Source organism: Salvelinus sp. IW2-2015, linkage group LG15, assembly GCF_002910315.2.
Source record: "Salvelinus sp. IW2-2015 linkage group LG15, ASM291031v2, whole genome shotgun sequence".
NCBI lineage: Eukaryota > Metazoa > Chordata > Actinopteri > Salmoniformes > Salmonidae > Salvelinus > Salvelinus sp. IW2-2015.
Genome location: NC_036855.1, coordinates 18,869,448 through 18,890,191, shown reverse-complemented (window position 1 = coordinate 18,890,191; position 20,744 = coordinate 18,869,448). Strand labels below are relative to the sequence as shown.

The window sequence follows — 20,744 nt, the reverse complement described above, 5'->3', positions numbered from 1 at the left end:
GTCAGTGTCTGCAAACAACTGTACAGCAACGAGTCAGTCTTTTTGGTGGCACTCCAGACATACACATACTGTAGAAACAAACCCAGTCTACACAGACACAAACAACATATGTGTAAAGTTATAATGTTACATAACTTATTTCAAAGTGTCAGACAGAGTCACGTACACAACCTTCCCCATAGTTCTTCAGGAGCCGACAGACACCCTATGTCCAGTGTCTTACCTTAGCCCCAGGCCCAGGCCTACTCAGGTGACACCAGGCTGTGACCCCGGCCCCCTCGTCCCCCTGTCCCTGGGTGCCTGGGCGTGATTTGTGGGGCCTGGGGTCTGGTGCATTGGTCGACAAATCAGGAGGGCCAATCTGTTTGTGGCTGACAGCTTTACACTTCAAACAGGTCCCTGGTCACAGATTACACCCTCCATGACTTATGTCTCCTCCCAACCACTCCTCACCAGACTAGAGCTGACAGGTGTCCATTATAAATGTCCCCAAGTTCCCTGTTATTGATCCCACTGAACTTTGTGTGAGTGAGATGCACAACGGACAAATTGCATCCTCTGCTCACTTGTTGTTTAGTGTATAATGGACGTTCAAAAAATCCAGCTGTGTACATAGAACCGGTTATTGTTTTATAGTGAGGTAATTTAAGGTGATCTAAGCCAATAACCTGGTCTCAGAGCATTTTGTATTATTCTGTACAGAAATCTGAGACACACCATTTTAACTCAGCAAAAAAGAAACAGCCCTTTTTCAGGACCCTGTCTTTCAAAGATAATTCGTAAAAATCCAAATAACTTCACAGATCTTCATTGTAAAGGGTTTAAACACTGTTTTCCATGCTTGTTCAATGAACCATAAACAATTAATGAACATGCACCTGTGGAACGGTCGATAAAGACAGCTTACAGACGGTAGGCAATTAAGGTCACAGTTATGAAAACTTAAGACGCTAAAGAGGCCTTTCTACTGACTCTGAAAAACACCAAAAGAAAGATGCCCAGGGTCCCTGCTCATCTGTGTGAACGTGCCTTAAGCATGCTGCAAGGAGGCATGAGGACTGCAGATGTGGCCAGGGCAATAAATTGCAATGTCCGTACTGTGAGACGCCTAAGACAGCGCTACAGGGAGACAGGACGGACAGCTGATCGTCCTCGCAGTGGCAGACCATGTGTAACAACACCTGCACAGGATCGGTACATCCGAACATCACACCTGGGTGACAGGTACATGGTAGCAACAATAACTGCCCGAGTTACACCAGGAATGCACAATCCCTCCATCAGTGCTCAGACTGTCCGCAATAGGCTGAGAGAGGCTGGACTGAGGGCTTATAGGCCTGTTGTAAGGCAGGTCCTCACCAGACATCACCGGCAACAACGTCACCTGTTGGCACAAACCCCCCGTCGCTGGACCAGACAGGACTGGCAAAAAGTGCTATTCACTGACGAGTCGAGGTTTTGTTCCACCGGGGTGATGGTCGGATTCGCGTTTATCGTCGAAGGAGTGAGCGTTACACCGAGGCCTGTACTCTGGAGCGGGATCGATTTAGAAGTGGAGGGTCCGTCATGGTCTGGGGCGGTGTGTCACAGCATCATCGGACTGAGTTTGTTGTCATTGCAGGCAATCTAAACGCTGTGCGTTACAGGGAAGACATCCTCCTCCCTCATGTGGTACCCTTCCTGCAGGCTCATCCTGACATGACACTCCAGCATGACAATGCCACCAGCCATACTGCTCATTCTGTGTGTGATTTCCTGCAAGACAGGAATGTCAGTGTTCTGTCATGGCCAGCGAAGAGCCCGGGTCTCAATCCCATTGAGCACGTCTGGGACCTATTGGATCGGAGGGTGAGGGCTAGAGCCATTCCCCCCAGAAATGTCCGGGAACTCTCAGGTGCCTTGGTGGAAGAGTGGGGTAACATCTCATAGCAAGAACTGGCAAATCTGGTGCAGTCCATGAGGAGGAGATGCACTGCAGTACTTAATGCAGCTGGTGGCCACACCAGATACTGACTGTTACTTTTGACCTCCCCTTTGTTCAGGGACACATTATTCCATTTCTGTTAGTCACATGTCTGTGGAACTTGTTCAGTTTATGTCTCACTTGTTGAATCTTGTTATGTTCATACAAATATTTACACATGTTAAGTTTGCTGAAAATAAACGCAGTTGACAGTGAGAGAATGTTTCTTTTTTTGCTGAGTTTACAAAATCAGAGGGTTTATAAATCTACCAGTTGGTGCTAAATCGGAGATGAAGATGCATAGATAGCATTCTTTCATTGATCATATATTCTGAACACATTCTCTCTATGTATTCTATTGAGGCTGTCGACAAAATCCTAATTAAAGATACACCATTTTTTAATTAAAGATAAATGTACTGAAAACCCTATTAAATGTAAACTCAGCCAGAAAATCTATTAGCCAGAAAATCTGTTGGCCAGCAAGCGGGAGGGTTTTCAGCAGTAGGTAGCCATACCTGCAGAGTGTGATTACCAAATACTGAGAAGTGTGTAGGGAAGGCGTGCGTAGGAAAGGCGTAAATTCCTAAATCAGAATTAGCCCCTGACTGCAAAATAAATCAAGAGTTCTAGGACTAACAGATTAGTCGAGTGCAGTATCTAGTCTACAATCATCGGATAGATCACATGATAAATACCATAGAACTAAATATATAATAGTGGAACTCTATGGAATACACACATCATTGAGATACAGTATATCTTTAATGAAAAATCATATCAGACACAATTAAAAAACAAATCAAACATGAATGTACACAATATGAAGACATAAACAGTGCATATAGAAAAATACCACTTGCTTATGTTTAGTACCTTTAGGAGTGGCTCATATAATCACTCTGGATAAACTGTTTGTAAAGCGTGTCCGTTTATGTGTGAGGGGGATACCACCATGTGAGTGTAAAAGGTAAGAGAATAAAAATGTTCACATGCAACAAAGACTCTCTTTAGCCCCGTTTATACTTGGTTCTAACATGCATTCTTTGTCCTGATCTAGTCCACATTCTGATTGTGCCCACATTTTCAGACAGGTGTAGACAATTAAAATATGCATTGTAATCTGATCTTCCTAACCACCTTTGGAGGTAGTCAGTTACCCGCTGATTCCTTACAAGTGTGGACGGATCCCGCTTTCTAAAATTATTGACTTATGGCATCAATATGGGTCTTAAAATAAAAAATATATAATTTTGAAAGAACAGCTGTCAAACTATTTGCATACAGAGAAGAGAGGGACCAGGAAATCTCGTCACAATGCGGACAGATATGACACACCTTTCAATACCATGTGTAGACATATTTCTGAAAATGTGGGCACAATCAGAATGTGGACAAATCAGGAAAAAAGACACATGTTAGCGCCAGGTATAAAAGAGGCTTTTGTGTCTATAAGCTTTGTAAAAATAAATCTTTCAACTAGTCAAACGGTTAAACCTCTCTCCACCTCACAAAGTGCCATCAGTCGGTTTATGACAAGCATCCTCACACTTATTCACAGAATTTTGTCCAATATCTAATATAAAAATGTATCTCGCAAACCATTTGAGATATTTACATGTACAGTAAGAAGCCTTTACAGATATTGAAACGAAGAAGGATCTTTGCGTAATCACATATAATGAATAAGTATAACCAGTAGTAGTGATGCTCCTTATATTGTCTGCTTTTATCCATGAATAAAGGCATTGAGGTGATCGAAGCCACATACACACCCACAGTTGGGGTGAAACGGTCCCGATACGTATTATAAATGGTCCACGGGCTCTGTGATGGGCACTTGGGGTTCAACACAGTTCTCCTCCTTCCCCACCCAGTGGATCCCATGGCCGTTCTCTCTGGGGGGGTGTGGGGAGTGCTGACGGTCCAGAGAGGCAAAGGTGGTGAACTGGACCCTCTTCCTCTTGCTGGTGGGCGAATGGATGGACTCGTTGCGGTTCATGGGCTTGGCCCTGAGGGAGCCCCCACAGCCCAGAGGAGAGGAGGGGCTGGAGGAAACTAGGCAGCTGGGTCGCCTGGGCAGAGAGGCAGTCTTATCAGACCCAATGTCTATGACTGTGGTGGCGCTGTGGTTGTCTTGCTGGGGAGGACTGCCAGGCACGTTCATCACCAGCTCAGCGTCCGTGCCCAGCCACACCCAGTCGTGCCTGTGCTCCGTGGGCTCTTGGCCATGAGAGGGGGGCTGTTTGTGCCTGAACTTTACCACATAGGAGATGCAGTTCACCAGGAAGACCAGGATGGCCAGACAGAAGACCCCCAGCAGGGCGTACATGCCAATCTCCAGGTCTGAGAGAGGCCGGTTGGATAGCATGTCCTCGCTGCCCATGTCCACCCCCATTGGCTCCTGGTCAGGCACCTCCTCCTGAGAGGGGAAGTTATTGTAGTTGACCAGGTTACCAGGTGCTTTCACAGTGCTACTGACTGCAACACTACCTATATCTTCAACTAGCCCACTGTCTGTCCCTTCAGCTGTCCTATAGTCACTAGGGCTGCTATAATCACTGTCATTGATAGGGCTGGCAGGGCTGTTGAGGGTTCCAGCATTTAAGAAACGTCCTGTTTCAATGACTCCGCCTACACCGCCTTGGCGGTTTCCATCACTGGAAACGCCTGGAACGGAGTCACGCTCTGTGGATTTGGCGGTGGTGGTGATCTTGCGCATGGCACTCTCCTCCCGCTCAGAGGCAGAGCTACTGGGCAGGGTCTGCTGGGGCTTCTGCTGCTTCCTCTCACTGTCCACCTCCTCCCCATCATTCCCATAGTCACTGCTGCTGTCCTTACTTCTGCCACTGCCAACCCCACCTCCACCTCCACTACTGCTGCTGCTGTTGCTGCTGTCAAAGCGCCGGCTGTTGACCTGGAACTTGACCTTGAGGCTGCCACTGCCCACGGCAAGGGTGCTCTTCCGTTTGGACTTCTGGCAGGCCTCGCAGATGGCCATCTCAACCCTGACCAGTACTCCCTGTCCCTCACCCTCTGCCACCACTGCAAGAGGGGAGCTCTGCACCGACACCACACCCTCATCCAGAGAGGTCACCGTCACACGGTAGTAGGCAGGGTCATAGATGTCCAGAGGGGTCATGGAGTCATCGCTGAATTGGACCCAGGAACTAACCACAGCCTCCTGATGAGAACAAAGCAAGATTTATTTTTAACTTGAATTGAATATTATTAAACTCTACAGTGCACCGGTGTCTGATCTGATTGACATTCAAGAAGATTGTAAACGGCACCTGTTTGGGGCTCTGCAGTACTTCCTGTGTGGTTGCCGTGGCGAGGATGGCCCTGTTGCTTCCTGGGCTGAGCTGCAGGGACAGAGCCAGGCCAGTGACCAGCTGCACCCCCAGCTCTGTGATGGTCACTTTGTCATCTACCACCGTCACAGTCTTCTCTGCRAGGATCGAGTCAGACATGGGGGAGAACACCTGCTCAGGCACAAAACACAGACAGCATTAGATATCATATCATGTCAATATACAATGTCACATCTCTGGAAGAAGGCCCAGTTAAACAGGCAATCAGCCATGCTTCCAATCAGACCTGATGGTTACCATACCTGGATGGAGGTGCTCCCCACGTCTCGTCCTGACAGCACCCTGCCTGCCTGCAGTCTGGCGATGCGAGGGTCCTCCACCTTGAGGAAGTAACGCACCAGCCTGGTAACGTCCACCTGCCAGTCTGAGCCCAGGAAGTAGGCCTGTGGCTCCCGGGGGTCCGACTGCTCGGCTATGAAGTGTGTGATCACACGCACCAGGGCATGCTGGAACTGTAACATGCAGCCTTTGCCCTTCTTATCCTCCTCCTTCTCCTCGCTGTTCCAGCTGAGCCTAGGGAATGAAGAGAAACACTGTATTATGTTACAGCACAGGGCACACCTGTCTCAACACCCCCGGGCATGCACGCACACAGACTCTTCCCTGTTAATCTCATCACTGTTTGTCATTGTCATTCTCTTACTCTGTAGATCCAAATWAAAAAATTAAAAAATAAAATCGGATCACATTGAGGTATGGTAATACATTACGTAATGGTATTAAAACACAAGCCTGAGCTCTTTGCAAAGTATTATTTTTGGTAAAAATGTAGACTCATTTTAGAGCTAAGGCTGCCTTTCAGGCAACTAGACCTCTATACTGGTCCCTTTACCCCCTGTACCTACAGTATGTACGTACACTAGTATGTACAGTGGGTGGAGGTTTTACTGTGTGACAGGAATGGGGGTGGCTGTTGTGTGGGTCCTACTGTACCTCTTGGTGGTGATGATGGGCACTCTCCACCCCTTGATCTGGCTGAGCTCTGTGTCAGACACCTCGATCTGGAGGGGCAGCCGTGGGATCCACACGTTCATCTCCAGCTGAGCACTCAGGTAGCTGTAGGTGAAGTTCACCATCATCCCCACCTTGCCTTTCATCTCCTTCCCATTCACAAACACATAGTCACACCTGTCTGACACCTGTACACAGGAGGAGCAGAAAAAATAACAATGGCTAAATCATCAAAACAGGTCTAACCAAAAACATACATTTCCTGTCATATGATATTCATGGGTAAATACTCAGTGGAGTAAAGTACTTAAGTAAAAAATACTTTAAAGTACTACTGAAGTATTTTTGGGGGGTAACTGTACTTTACTTTACTATTCATATTTTTGGCAAATTTTACTTCACTACATTCCCGAAAGAAAATAATGTACTTTTTACTCCATACATTTTCCCTGACACCTAAAAGTATTCATTACATTTTGACAGGAAAATTGTCCTATTCACACACTTATCAAGATAACATCCCTGGTCATCCCTACTGCATCTGATCTGGCAGACTCACTAAACACAAATGCTTCGTTTGTAAATTATGTCTGAGTGTTGGAGTGTGCCCCTGGCTATCCATCAACAAAATAAAATAAAATTGTGCCGTCTGGTTTTCTTAATATAAGGAATTTGAAATAATTTATACTTTTACTTTTGATACTTAAGTACATTTTAGCAATTCCATTTACTTTTGATAACCAAAAACTTTTACTCAAGTAGTATTTTTCTGGGTGACTTTTACTAGAGTCATTTTCTATTTTCTATCTTTACTTTTACTCAAGTATGACAATGTAGTACTTTTTCCACCATTGGCTATTCTGTATTAGCATATGGTCTTCTCAATAAAACTACTGTATGTACAGTTTTTAAATAATATAGCATTCATTTGTAAATCAAATGGTGTGAAAATGTGACTGTTCTGGTCATTATATGACACAGAGATTTTATATGAGATGCTTAGCTACACTAATGAAAAGGAGAGATAATGAAACCAGGCTCTAAGTTATCCTTAACATAGACAAATAGTTGCCTAAGCTTTAATGAACTCAACAAATCGTTCTGCTGTAACTTGCTCCACTATGGTAATAATATAGTAAAATAATAGTCAAACAGCTGTAATAAACATTCACACTAAACACAAAGCACGGGCCATAACAAGATATAACATTGCAAATGTATGTTAATCCAATAACACACTGTGCTATATTGGACATCAAAACACACAGAAAACACATTCATTACATTTTAATTGAATGTAACCTTGGCGAGTAGTTTCTGTCAGCCCATTGACAAATCTCATGTGCTTTTTGAAACCCTGGAAGACACAGCGCAGTCGGCTTGGTTCTATCAACATCCCTTGCTTTAATCAATTGGATAATTTACGGAGCATTGAAATACAGTTGTCATTGGCTCCCGTGCTCAGGGTAGCAGAAAAAAATGTCACTGACTTTGACAGACAGCTCAAGGAGGAATGCAAATGGCAGAGATTGCATATCTACCTATTCATGAATTTAGCAATTAGAAGATGGACTGTCAGAGTAATGTCCTGTTGGTTGTGGGGGGTCCTGTGACATCCTGTGACAATAATTACCTTGCACTCATTAACTAAAATGGTGTTCTGGTTAAATGACTCTACCCCGATTCAACATGGAGAATTGAGTTGGAAAGGGAGTAGAAAGGTGCTGCAGCTACCTCATCTAATCAAGCACTTATGTAACATTAGGGCCCACAATGCAGTTATGCAAAGTTATGAACAACTGTCCGTGCTATTATGCACTGATCTTTTTTCAATGAGATCATCAAGAGTTTTCATCCAGGCGGTAGACGAGGTCAGACAATCATCCTTAATCTGAGAGCATCTGTTCAGCCTGAGGCTCCCAGGTAAGAGTCCTCGTCCTCTCATCTCCAAAATACGCCATATTAGTTAACGCTCATTGAGTCACAAACCCTTCCATATTAACATGGCAACATAATCAAATCATTTCCCCAAAATATTTAATATACACTACATTACCATAAGTATGTGGACACCTGCTCATCGAACATCTCATTCCAAAATCATGGACATTAATATGGAGTTGATACCCCCTTTGCTGCTATAACAGCCTCGACACTTCCGGGAAGGCTTTCCACTGGATGTTGGAAGTTGAAAGCAAGTCCCTGCAGCATTCAGCTACAAGAGCATTAGTGTGGTTGGGCACTGATGTTGGGCGATTAGGCCTGGCTCACAGTTGGCATTCCAATTCATCCCAAAGGTTTTCGATGGGGTTGAGGTCAGGGCTCTGTGCAGGCCAGTCAAGTTCTTCCACACTGATCTCGACAAACCATTTCTATATACACCTCGCTTTGTGCACGGAGGCATTGTTATGCTGAAACAGGAAAGGGCCTTCCCAAACTGTTGCCACAAAGTCGGTTGACAAAGAATCGTCTAGAATGTCATTGTATGCTGTAGCGTTAAGATTTCCCTTCACTGGAACTAAGACGCCTAGCCCGAACCATGAAAAACAGCCCCAGACCATTATTCCTCCTCCACCAAACTTTACAGTTGGCACTATGCATTCGAGCAGGTAGCATTCTCTTGGCATCTGCCAAACCTAGATTCGTCCATCAGACTGCCAGATGGTTTACAATTGGCTCATTCATCCCCCTCCTCTCCCCTGTAACTATTCCCCAGGTCGTTGCTGCAAATGAGAACGTGTTCTCAGTCAACTTACCTGGTAAAATAACGGATTAAAAAAAAAATAAAAAAAAATGGTGAAGTGTAATTCATCACTCCAGAGAACGTGTTTCTACTGCTCCAGAGTTCAATGGCGGTGAGCTTTACACCACTCCAACTGACGCTTGGCATTGTGCATGGTGATCTTAGGCTTGCTCGGCTATGGAGACCCATTTCATGAAACTCCCGACGCACAGTCCTCGTGCTGATGTTGCTTCCAGAGGCAGTTTGGAACTCGGTAGTGAGTGTTGCAACAGAGGACAGGCAATTTTTGGGCGCTACGCACCTCAGCACTCAGTCGTCCCATTCTGTGAGCTTGTGTGGCCTACCACTTCACAACTGAGCCGTTGTTGCTCCTGGACGTTTCCACTTCACAATAACAATTACAATTGACCAGGGAAGCTCTAGCAAGGCAGACATTTGACCAACTGACTTGTTGGAAAGGTGGCATCCTATCACGGTGCCACGTTGAAAGTCACTGAGCTCCTCAGTACCGGCCATTCTACTGCCAATGTTTGTCTATGGAGATTGCATGGCTGTGTGCTTGATTTTATACAACTGTCAGCAACGGGTGTAGATGAAATAGCCAAATCCACGAATGGTTTTGTGTATATAGTGTATATAATAATATATGCCATTTAGCAGACACTTTTATTCACAGTCATGCGTACATATAATTTAAGTACAGTTGTCCCGGGAATCAAACTTTCTATCCTCCCGAGTTTCGCAGCGGTCTAAGGCACTGCATCTCAGTGCTAAGAGGCGTCACTGCAGTCCCTGGTTCGAATCCAGGCTGCATCACATCCAGCCGTGATTGGGAGTACCATAGGACGGTGCACACTTGGTCCGGGTTTGGCCGGGGTAGGCTGTCATTGTAAATAAAATGTTGTTCTTAACTGACTTGCCTACTTAAATAAAGGTTAAATAAAAAAACTAAAATCCTGACATTGCTCTACCAACTGAGCTACAGAGGATACTTTTATATCGATGTTGAGTTTTGCAGTGCAGAGCCAAGTCTCCTGCAAGGCTCCAAAGACACAATCTCAAAATGGAGCACAGAATATAGCACAGAATATAACTCAGTGTTGTAACGTGTCTGAAAGTTACGTTTCATTTGATGTTACTGATAAATGTTTGTGAGTCGAGTGAAAGATGCAAATGAAATTCATCTTGTTGACCTGAAAGAGAGATGTTCTCACTCTGCCTTGATACTGAGTGAAGTGAAGAAAGACAAATGACAGTGTGTGAAGTGATGAAAGACAAGTGGCATAGCAGTGAAAATATCTCTCTTTTAGGTCAACAAGATGAATTTCATCTTTCTCTCGACTCACAAACATTTATCAGTAACTGTGCTGACAGGGTGGGTACCAACTGCATGGATTAGTGATCTTCCAAATAACCATCAAAGGTTACTGTGAGTATACTGTATTCATAACACCAGATCCTAAAAGGTTTGCACTGTATTCATAACACCAGATCCTAAAAATGTACAGAGAATAGACTTTTATTAATAACCATTAGTCATTGTTCTTGATTTTGATATTTGATGTGCCAGATTAATCTTCATCTCATTGTTTTTTCACAAAAGTACCCATTACTCTCTTCACACATAACTGACAAGGCAAATGTTTCCATACTTCTTAAAAGCCTCTTTATCATCACAGATTTGACCTTGTTTTGGCATTTCAGCCCAAAATTATTTTTATGGAATAAAGCCTTGCCATTTATCACTCTGCAGATCTCATACTTTTTTTCACTTGCATCATAAGAGCAAAGATATCTGAGTAGAGCCGCTAAACGAAGAAGCTTAGGGCAAATTTTGCGACTCAAACTTACTGATATCTGATCAGCAAACAAACACAGACAGCTTGGGGAAACTATAAAGGGTCATACATTTTTTTAAATGCATGAACAGTGATTTACATTCTGTTGCCACTATCATAATCCCACTGATCTCATATCTAAAACATTATATTACATTACACAACAGACACTACATATTTCCAGTGGTCATGTACTAATGGATCTCCTAAAATACAGAATAACAACAAAGAAATGTGTCTTGGATAATGTCACGCCCTGGCCATAGAGAGGCTTTGTGACTAGGGTGTGACTAGGGTGGGCATTCTAGTTTCTTTATTTCTATGTTTTCTGTTTCTATGTTTTGGCCGGGTATGGTTCTCAATCAGGGACAGCTGTCTATCGTTGTCTCTGATTGGGAATCATACTTAGGCAGCCTGTTTATCCACCTTAGCTGTGGGTAGTTGTCTGTGTTAGTGGCCTGTATAGCCCTAGTCAGCTTCACGGTCGGTTTTGGTATTTCTTGTTTTGTTGGTGACATTTATAACATTAAAAGAAATGTACGCTCACCACGCTGCACCTTGGTCCTGTCATTTCCACCGACGACGCTCGTGACAGATAAGCATTTGTTATATTGTATAATTATACTTATACTGGCCGAATGGCTGTAATAACAAAGTGACATTGTGCAACAATAACAAAAAGGAATATGAGGTTAGTCTTTACTTTGTTTCCCTGTCATTTCCTGTTATGTGTCCATTTCATCAGCTGATTGGCTTGATGGAGGACATCACTGGAGTGTCACTCACTCTTCGTTTTCTTATATAGTAGAGAGAATGTGGGGAGGTGACTTTGGTACAACTTCTTTGCCTTTAGCAGTCTCTCCTCCCCTCTTACACCCACACTAAATGGCCCTCCTGTCTCATTGCAGCCAGACAGGACAAACATACATCCAGCACTATACTCCCTCCTAACCACAGTCAAAACAGTCTGGTCTTCATATGACCTCAAATCACCTCCTTGGTTATTGGACATGTTTGTTCACACCACAGATCTGCAAAGTACCTGTCATGGCACTGACACCTGTACAAAAAAGGTCCCCATAGGAGAACCCTTTGAAGAACCCTTTTTGGTTCCGGGTAGAACCCAAACGTGTTCCATGTAGAACCCTCTGTGGAAAGGGTTCTCCTATGTGCAAACGTGTTCTTCCTGGAACCAAAAATGTTCTATGAGGACAGCCAAAGAACCCTTTTGGAACCCTTTTTTCTAAGAGTGTATGTACATTAAAGTTGCTCTCAGTGAAATAAATGAAGGTGAATGTTAGAGTAGCCCCAAAACCTCTGTTGCAATGCTCTGTGTTTAGCAACTCTCAGTCTGACATCATGTCCAGACCTTGAAGAAACACACTCTCACTTTCTTTTTTGTGTGTGTTAAAGTGCCAAGTACTTCCACCACTAAGATGAGGTTTTAAAACACATACACCTTCTACACAACTGTAAATGCTAGGTACCACTGTGGCATCAAGTGGCAGGCAGCCTGCTGTACTGTACCTTCAGGATGTCCTCATCAGTGGAGCTGCAGTCGGTGAAGTCTGAGACATCAGTGACTGACCCGTCCTCCTCCACAGCCACAGTCCTGACAGGCATCACCACCTTCTTCCCAGTTAGCACAGCCGTGTTCAGGATCGCTGAGTCCTAAAGGGAACACATCATCAGTCTGGCTATACACTAAGTGTACAAAACATTAGGAACACCTTCCTAATAGTGAGTTGCACCCCATTTTGCCCTCAGAACAGACTCAATTCATTGGGGTAATGGATTCTATAAGGCATCGAAGGCGTTCCACAGGCATGTTGACTCCAATGCCTCCCACAGTTGTGTCAAGTTGGCTGGATGTCCTTTGGGTGTTGGACCATTCTTGATGCACACTGGAAACTGTTGAGTGTGAAAAACCCAGCAGCATTGCAGTTCTTAACACACTCAAACTGGCACCTACTAGCATACCCTGTTCAAAGGCACTTAAATATTTTGTTTTGCCCATTCACCCTCTCATTGGCACACATATACAATCCACGTCTCAATTGTCTCAAGGCTTAAAACTCCTTCTTTAACCTGTCTCCTCCCCTTCATCTACACTGATTGAAGTGGATTTAACATCAATAAGGGATCATAGCTGTCAACTGGATTTACCTGGTCAGTCTTTGTCATGGAAAGAGCATGTTTTGTACACTCAGTGTAGTTTTAATGAGATATTAACCCCCTAACTACTGATGCTTAATATTTACAGTGCCTTCAGAAAGTAATCATACCCCTTGACTTATTCCACATTTTGTTATGATACAGCCTGAATTCAAAATAAATGGACTCAATTGAAAACACGTTTTCGCACATTTTTACTCCTAAACTTATTTAGGCTTGCCATCAACCCCCAGAGGGGTTGAATACTTATTGACTCATGACATTTCAGCTTTTAATTTTTTATTCATTTCTAAAAACACAATTCCATTATAGGGTATTTTGTGCGAGCCAGTGACACAAAATCTCAATTTAATGAATTTTAAATTCAGGCTGTAACACAACAAAATGTGTAAAAAGACAAGGGGTTTGAATACTTTCTGAAGGCACTGTAGGCTTGTTGTATGTAGGAAGCGGGAGCAAGGGAGGATTGCGTGTGGAAACACGACCTGACGTTATGAGTTCCCATCGCTGGTAGAAATATAGATTTTGGAATTAAACTGTGATATCAAAATTCCAGAAACCACATCTGTGCCAGGAAATACAAGCAATCAGTATAAATCCTTATTTTATTGGCAATATAACTATAGCTCCAACCAGTATTGAACAACATTCAACAGCATAGTAATGAGTGCTAGATCAGTCTAGACCTAATGCCCCCTCTGGCCAAACACCAAATCTCCTCATGTATGGCTCGCAGACTGAGGTCACCATCTAATCCATGATTGAGATGGACCATATCAAACAACCTAGTCTCAGAGCATTTCGTATTATTTTGTAGGTAAATCCGAGACTCTCCATTTGTATGATATGTGTTAATTTGTGGATGTCCATCATCCATTTTGTATGATACGTTACAAATTACATTTTGTATGATATGTTATGATTTAGCCAAAAGTAACATTTGTTACACATTTTCTAAATGTACAATATGTTACAAATGATGATACAAAAATAATATGTTATGAATTCCAATTTGTGGCTAATTTTAGCGAGCTGGCTAGCGCCAACATTAGCTAGCTGGCTAACATTAGCTAGGCTAGGGGTTAGGGATAGGGCTTAGGGTTAAGGTTAGGAGTTAGGTTAAAAGGTTAAGGGAGAGTTAGCTAAAAGGGTTAAGGTTAGGGAAATGGTTAGATAACATGCTAAGTAGTTGCAAAGTAGCTAAAAAGTAGTTGAAAAGTTACTAATTAGCTAAAATTATAAGGTTGTCCGTGATGAGATTCGAACACACAACCGTTGGGTTCTTAGACGTTCTCGTGACACATCCACCAAACACCCTCCTTAAGTAGCCCTAGCCTCTGTCTTACGTAACCATACCAAATCATACATATTATACTAATTTGAGTGTGCCGGATTTACATTTACTATGTTACATATAGTTTATGAGACCAGGCTGTGTCAAATTTCAAACCAAAATCAAGTTTCCAATGCCTTTATATTTCAGTGCCTTTCAACTGTATCATATTCAAAATACTGTCTATTGTATGATACAGACAGAGTGACTGAACGACAGTCAATGTTTTTACTGTTCTCAAACAGGAATTTACAAATATCTATTAAATAATTTTTGGTAAGTAAATGGACAAACAAATTATCATAAAAGATGGAACATTTTGAAAGATATGATGTTGAAAATATTACTAGGCAGATATTGTAAATCTCCCATGAAAACAAACAATAATGGCTTAAAAGTCAAGGGCCCCTTGATTGTAGTAGCACAAAGAGCTAATGGCAGATTGGATATTGTAATGCAAATTGCTCCCACAATTTATAACATCCACTATTTAGTGACAGAGATTATATGATGGATTAATTGCAGGGGTCCTATATTAAAAGATACAACACACAAACATAGACAAATAAAAAATAGAGAAGCAGCTGTCAAAGATTGACAACCTCCTGGTAAATCATGTCACAGGCATCAATTAGCATTTCGCTACACCAGCAATAATATCTGCTAAATATGTGTATGTGACCAATACAATTTGATTTGAATGTCAAGAATACAGAGTGCATTAGGTCACAGTACCCACACGCTGGAGGCCACATCCAAGACCAAAGACAACATTTGCAATAGCAAATGTCACAAGTGAAAGTACTATATGCATATGGATGCTAGAAATTAATTGTTAGTCCGTGCTCACCATGACAAGTGGGGCTAGGCCCACAAAGTCTCTCTGGGTTGTGTAGATCCTCATGGAACCTTCTTTCTGTCCCCCATCCCTGTTGTTTGGTGGCAACTCCAGGTGCCATGTGATCACCTGGCTATCTGATTGGCTGCTCAGCTCCTCTACCTCAAAGTCCATCTGTAGCACCTCCAGTAGACTGCTGTCCAGCCTGAGAGAAGATAGAAGAGTCAGGATCAGACGAGGAATCTCACTGCCAGAGGAACACACTCAGCTCAAGCTATTATCTTTGATACTACATAGAATACATACAGTATGTGACTGTAGTACGGTGAGATAAACATTACAGAGGGACGGGTAGTGAGCATTTAAAAAGAAAGGAAAAGCAAGCAAGGTGGGACAGCCAAGACCAAAGTAATCAAGGTGGCACAGCAGTGATCCTGTCACATCAACCACAGAGTAAACAGAAAAATGCAAAGCAATAAAGAACAGAAAGAGGAGGGTGGGAAGATCTGGGTTCCTCAGTCAGATATGCAATGGGACACACTATAGGCTGTTATCAATTGTATATGCTCCAATGACAGACTGCAAAGCATCGTCCAGGTTGCAGAGGGTCATCGGCTGCCACCTGCCCTCCATCGAGGTCCTGCATGACTGCAGGGCAAGGAAGCATGCAGGAAAGATCAGGTAGTCACCTGGAATACATTTCAATTAACAGGTGCGCCTTGTTAAACGTTAATTTGTGGAATTTCTTTCCCTCTTAATGTGTTTGAGCCAATCAGTTGTGTTGTGACAAGGTAAGGGTGTTTTACAGAAGATAGCCCTATTTGGTAAAGGACCAAGTCCATATTATGGCAAGAACAGCTCAAATAAGCAAAGAGAAATTACAGTCCATCATTACTTTAATAAGACATGAAGGTCAGTCAGGGCGGAAAACTTCAAGAACTTTGAAAGTTTCTTCAAGTGCAGTCCCAAAAACCATCAAGCGCTATGACGAAACTGGTCTCATGAGGACCGCCACAGGAAAGGAAGACCTAGAGTTACCTCTGCTGCAGAGGATAAGTTCATTAGAGTTAACTTCACCTCAGATTGCAGCCAAAATAAATGCTTCACAGAGCTCAACTAACAGACACATGTCAACGTCAACTGTTCAGAGGAGACTGCATTAATCAGGCCTTCATGATCAAATTGCTGCAAAGAAACCACCACCAGAGTACTAATAAGAGGAAGAGACTTGCTTGGGCCAAGAAACACGAGCAATGGACATTAGACCAGTGGAAATCTGTCCTTTGGTCTGATGAGTTCAAATTTGAGATTTTTGGCTCCAACTGATGTGTCTTTGTGAGATGCATAGTGGGCGAACGGATGATCTCTGCATGTGTGGTTCCCACCGTGAAGCATGGAGGCGGAGGTGTGATGATGTGGGGATGCTTTGCTGGTGACACTGTCTGTGATTTATTTAGAATTCAAGGCACATTTAACCAGCATGGCTACCACAGCATTCTGCAGCAATACGCCATTCTATCTGGATTGCGCTTTGTGGGACTATCATTTGTTTTTAACAGGACAATGACCCAAAACACACCTCTAGGCTGTGTAAGGGCTATTTGACCAAGAAGGAGAGTGATCAAATCTAATCAAATTGTATTTGTCACATCGCCGAATACAACAGGTGTAGTAGACCTTACAGTGAAATGCTTACTTACAAGCCCTTAAAACTTCTTTGGGATAGGGGCCGGTATTTTGACGTCCGGATGAAAAGCGTGCCCAAAGTAAACTGCCTGCTACTCAGGTCAAGACGCTAGGATATGCATATAGTTGGTAGATTTGGATAGAAACCACTCTAAAGTTTCTAAAACTGTTGTCTGTGATAATGTCTGTGAGTATAACAGAACTGAAATGGCAGGCAAAACTCAGAGGACAAACCATCCCCCCCCCCAAAAAATGTTTCATCCTACCACTGATTTCAATGACTGCCACTTTTATAATAGGGCAAAATCGTGCCCGATTGCAGTTCCTAGGGCTTCCACTAGATGTCAACAGTCTTTAGAAAAAGTTTCAGGCTGGTTTTTGGAAAAATGAGCCAGAAATTGTAGTTTTTCTAGGTGGCTCCCATTTTGGCTGTAGTGTTTCCAAGCGTGTGGAAGAGAACGAGTTCTTTGGTATTTTTCTCCGGTAAAGACAATAACGATTCTCCGTCTTAAATTGTATCGTTTATTTACGTATTAGGGTACCTAAGGTTTGATTATAAACGTTGTTTGACTTGTTTGGAAAAGTTTATTAGTAACGTTTGGGATTCATTTTGTATGCATTTTAATGGAGGGAAACTGGGTTGATTATTGACTGAAGCGTGCCAGCTAAACTGAGTTATTATGGATATAAAGAAGGACATTATCGAACAAAAGGACCATTTGTGATGAAACTGGGACCTTTTGGAGTGCCAACAGAAAAAGATCATCAAAGGTAAGGCATTTTTTATATCGATATGTCTGACTTTCGTGTCGCACCTGCCTGGTTGAAATATGTTTTTCATGTGTTTGTAGCGGGGCGATGTCCTCAGATAATCGCATGGTTTGCTTTCGCCGTAAAGCCTTTTTGAAATCTGATACCGCGGCTGGATTAACAAGAAGTTCAGCTTTATTTTGATGCATTATACTTGTGATTTTATGAATGTTAAATATTTATAATACTGTAGTTTGAATTTCGCTCTCTGCAATTTCACCAGATGTTGGCAAAAAGTGTTTTTTTAAATAAATAAAAAAAGTAACAAATAATTAAAGAGCAGCAGTAAAATAACAGTAGCAAGGCTATATACAGAGGGTACCGGAGTCAAGGTGCATGGGCACTGGTTAGTTGAGGTAATTGAGGTACTATGTACATGTAGGTAGAGTTAAAGTGACTATGCATAGATAATAAACAGAGAGTAGCAGCAGCGTAAAAGGGGGGGGGGGTGGCAATGCAAATAGTCTGGGTAGCCATTTGAGTAGCTGTTCATGAGTCTTATGGCTTGGGGGTAGAAGCTGTTAAGAAGCTTTTTGGACCTAGACTTGGTGCTCAGGTACCGTGTGCCGTGCGGTAGCAGAGAGAACAGTCTATGACTAGGGTGGCTGGAGTCTTTGACAATTTTGGTGCCTTCCTCTGACACCGCCTGGTATAGGAGGTCCTGGATGGCAGGAAGCTTACCCTTTGTAGTGCCTTGCGGTTGGAGGCCAAGCAGTTGCAATACCTGGCTGTGATGCAACCAGTCAGGATGCTCTCGATGGTGCAGCTGTAGAACTCTGAGGACCCATGCCAAATCTTTTCGGTCTCCTGAGGGGGAATAGTGTCACATTCTGATCTGTTTCACGTGTCCTTGTGATTGTCTCCACCCACTCCAGGTGTCGCTTATTTTCCCTGGTGTATTTATCCCTGTGTTTCCTGTCTCTCTGTGCCAGTTCGTCTTATATTCAAGTCAACCAGCGTGTTTTTTCCCGTGCTGCTACTTTTCTATTCTCTTCTACTAGTCCTCCCGGTTTTGACCTTTGCCTGTTTTCTGGACTCCATTTCCGCATGCCTGACCATTCTGCCTGCCCTGACCTCGAGCCTGCCTGCCATTCTGTACCTCTGGATCTCTGAACTGGTTTCGACCTTTTGCCTGTCCACGACCATTCTCCTGCCTACCCCTTTTGGATTGTTAATAAACATCTTGGAGTCAAACCATCTGCCTCCTGTGTCTGCATCTGGGTCTCGCCTTGTGCCCTTATAAATAGGCTTTGTCGTGCCCTCTTCACAACTGTCTTGGTGTGTTTGGACCATGATAGTTTGTTGGTGATGTGGACACCAAGGAACTTGAAGCTCTCAACCTGCTCCACTACAGCCCCATCGATGAGAATGGGGGCGTGCTCGGTCCTCCTTTTCCTGTAGTCCACAATCATCTCCTTTGTCTTGTTCACATTGATGGAGAGGTTGTTATTCTGGCACCACACGGCTATGTCTCTGACCTCCTTCCTATAGGCTGTCTCATCGTTGTTGGTGATCAGGCCTGTTGTATCATCTGCAAACTTAATGATGGTGTTGGAGTCATGAGTTAACAGGGAGTACAGGAGGGGACTGAGCACACACCCTTCAGGAGCCCCCCTGTTGATGATCAGCGTGGCGGATGTGTTGTTACCTACCCATCAGGAAGTCCAGGATCCAGTTGCAGAGGGAGGTGTTTAGTCCCACGTTCTTATCTTAGTGAGGAACTTTGAGGGCACTATGGTGTTGAACACTGAGCTATATTCAATGAATAGTATTCTCACATAGGTGTTCCTTTTGTCCAGGTGGGAAAGGGAAGTGTGGAGTGGAATAGAGATTGCATCATCTGTGGATCTGTTGGGGGCGATACGCAAATTAGAGTGGATCTAGGGTTTCTGGGATAATGATGTTGATGTGASCCATGACCAGCCTTTCAAAGCACTTCATGGCTACATACGTGAGTACTACGGATCGGTAGTCATTTAGGCAGGTTACCTTAGTGTTCTTGGGCACAGGGACTATGGTGGTCTGCTTGAAACATACAAGGACAGGTTGAAAATGTCAGTGAAGACACTTGCCAGTTGATCAGCGCATGCTCAGAGTGCACGTCCTGGTAATCCATCTGGCCCTGTGAATGTTGACCTGTTTAAAGGTCTTATTCACTTCGGCTACGGAGAGCATGATCACACAGTTTTCCGGAACAGCTGATGCTCTCATTCATGTTTCAGTGTTGCTTGCCTCGAAGCAAGCATAGAATTAATTTAGCTCATCTGGTAGACTCTTGTCACTGGGCAGCTCGTGGCTGTGCTTCCCTTTGTAGTCTGTAATAGTTTGCAAGCCCTGCCACATCTGACGAGCGTCAGAGCCAGTGTAGTACGATTCAATCTTAGTCCTGCATTGATGGTTCGTCGGAGGTCCTAGCAGGATTTGTTATAAGCTTCCGGGTTAGAGTCCTGCTCCTTGAAAGCGGCAGCTCTACCCTTTAGCTCAGTGCGGATGTGGCCTGTAATCCATGGCTTCTGGTTGGGGTATGTACGTACACTCACTGTGGGGACGACGTCATTGATGCACTTATTGATGAAGACAGTGACTGATGTGGTGCACTCCTCAATGCCATCGGAAGAATACCGGAACATATTCCAGTCTGTGCTGGACTACAAAACAAAACACAGTTTTGTATCTTAGCATCTGCTTCATCTGACCACTATTTTATTGACCGAGTCACTGGTGCTTCCTGCTTTAGTTTTTGCTTGTAAGCAGGAATCAGGAGGATAGCATTATGGTCAGATTTGCTAAATGGAGGTCGAGGGAGAGCTTTGTACGCATCTTTGTGTGTGGAGTGGTCTATAGTTTTTTTCACTCTGGTTGCACATTTAACATGATGGTAGAAATGAGGTCAAACGGATTTAAGTTTCCCTGCATTAAAGTCTCCGGCCACTAGGAGCGCCGCCTCTGGATGAGTGTTTTCCTGTTTGCTTATGGCTGTATACAGTTCATTGAGTGTGGTCTTAGTGCCAGCATCGGTTTGTGGTGGTAAAT

General features: G+C 43.5%; 1 protein-coding gene across 1 annotated transcript in view; it reads right to left on the bottom strand.

Moving 5' to 3' along the window:
• Positions 1-2,752: 2,752 nt before the first annotated feature.
• The window catches only part of LOC111973757 (transmembrane protein 132D-like), a 53,118-nt gene continuing 35,126 nt past the window's right edge, over positions 2,753-20,744 (bottom strand). The window contains exons 4-9 of the mRNA XM_024001148.2: positions 15,228-15,420; positions 12,397-12,540; positions 6,271-6,476; positions 5,580-5,850; positions 5,257-5,448; positions 2,753-5,147 (exon numbers count right to left, since the gene is read on the bottom strand). Of these exons, the coding sequence (XP_023856916.2) occupies positions 3,771-5,147; positions 5,257-5,448; positions 5,580-5,850; positions 6,271-6,476; positions 12,397-12,540; positions 15,228-15,420 (2,383 nt within the window). The 3' untranslated portion in view covers positions 2,753-3,770. The remainder of the gene's footprint in view (positions 5,148-5,256; positions 5,449-5,579; positions 5,851-6,270; positions 6,477-12,396; positions 12,541-15,227; positions 15,421-20,744) is intronic.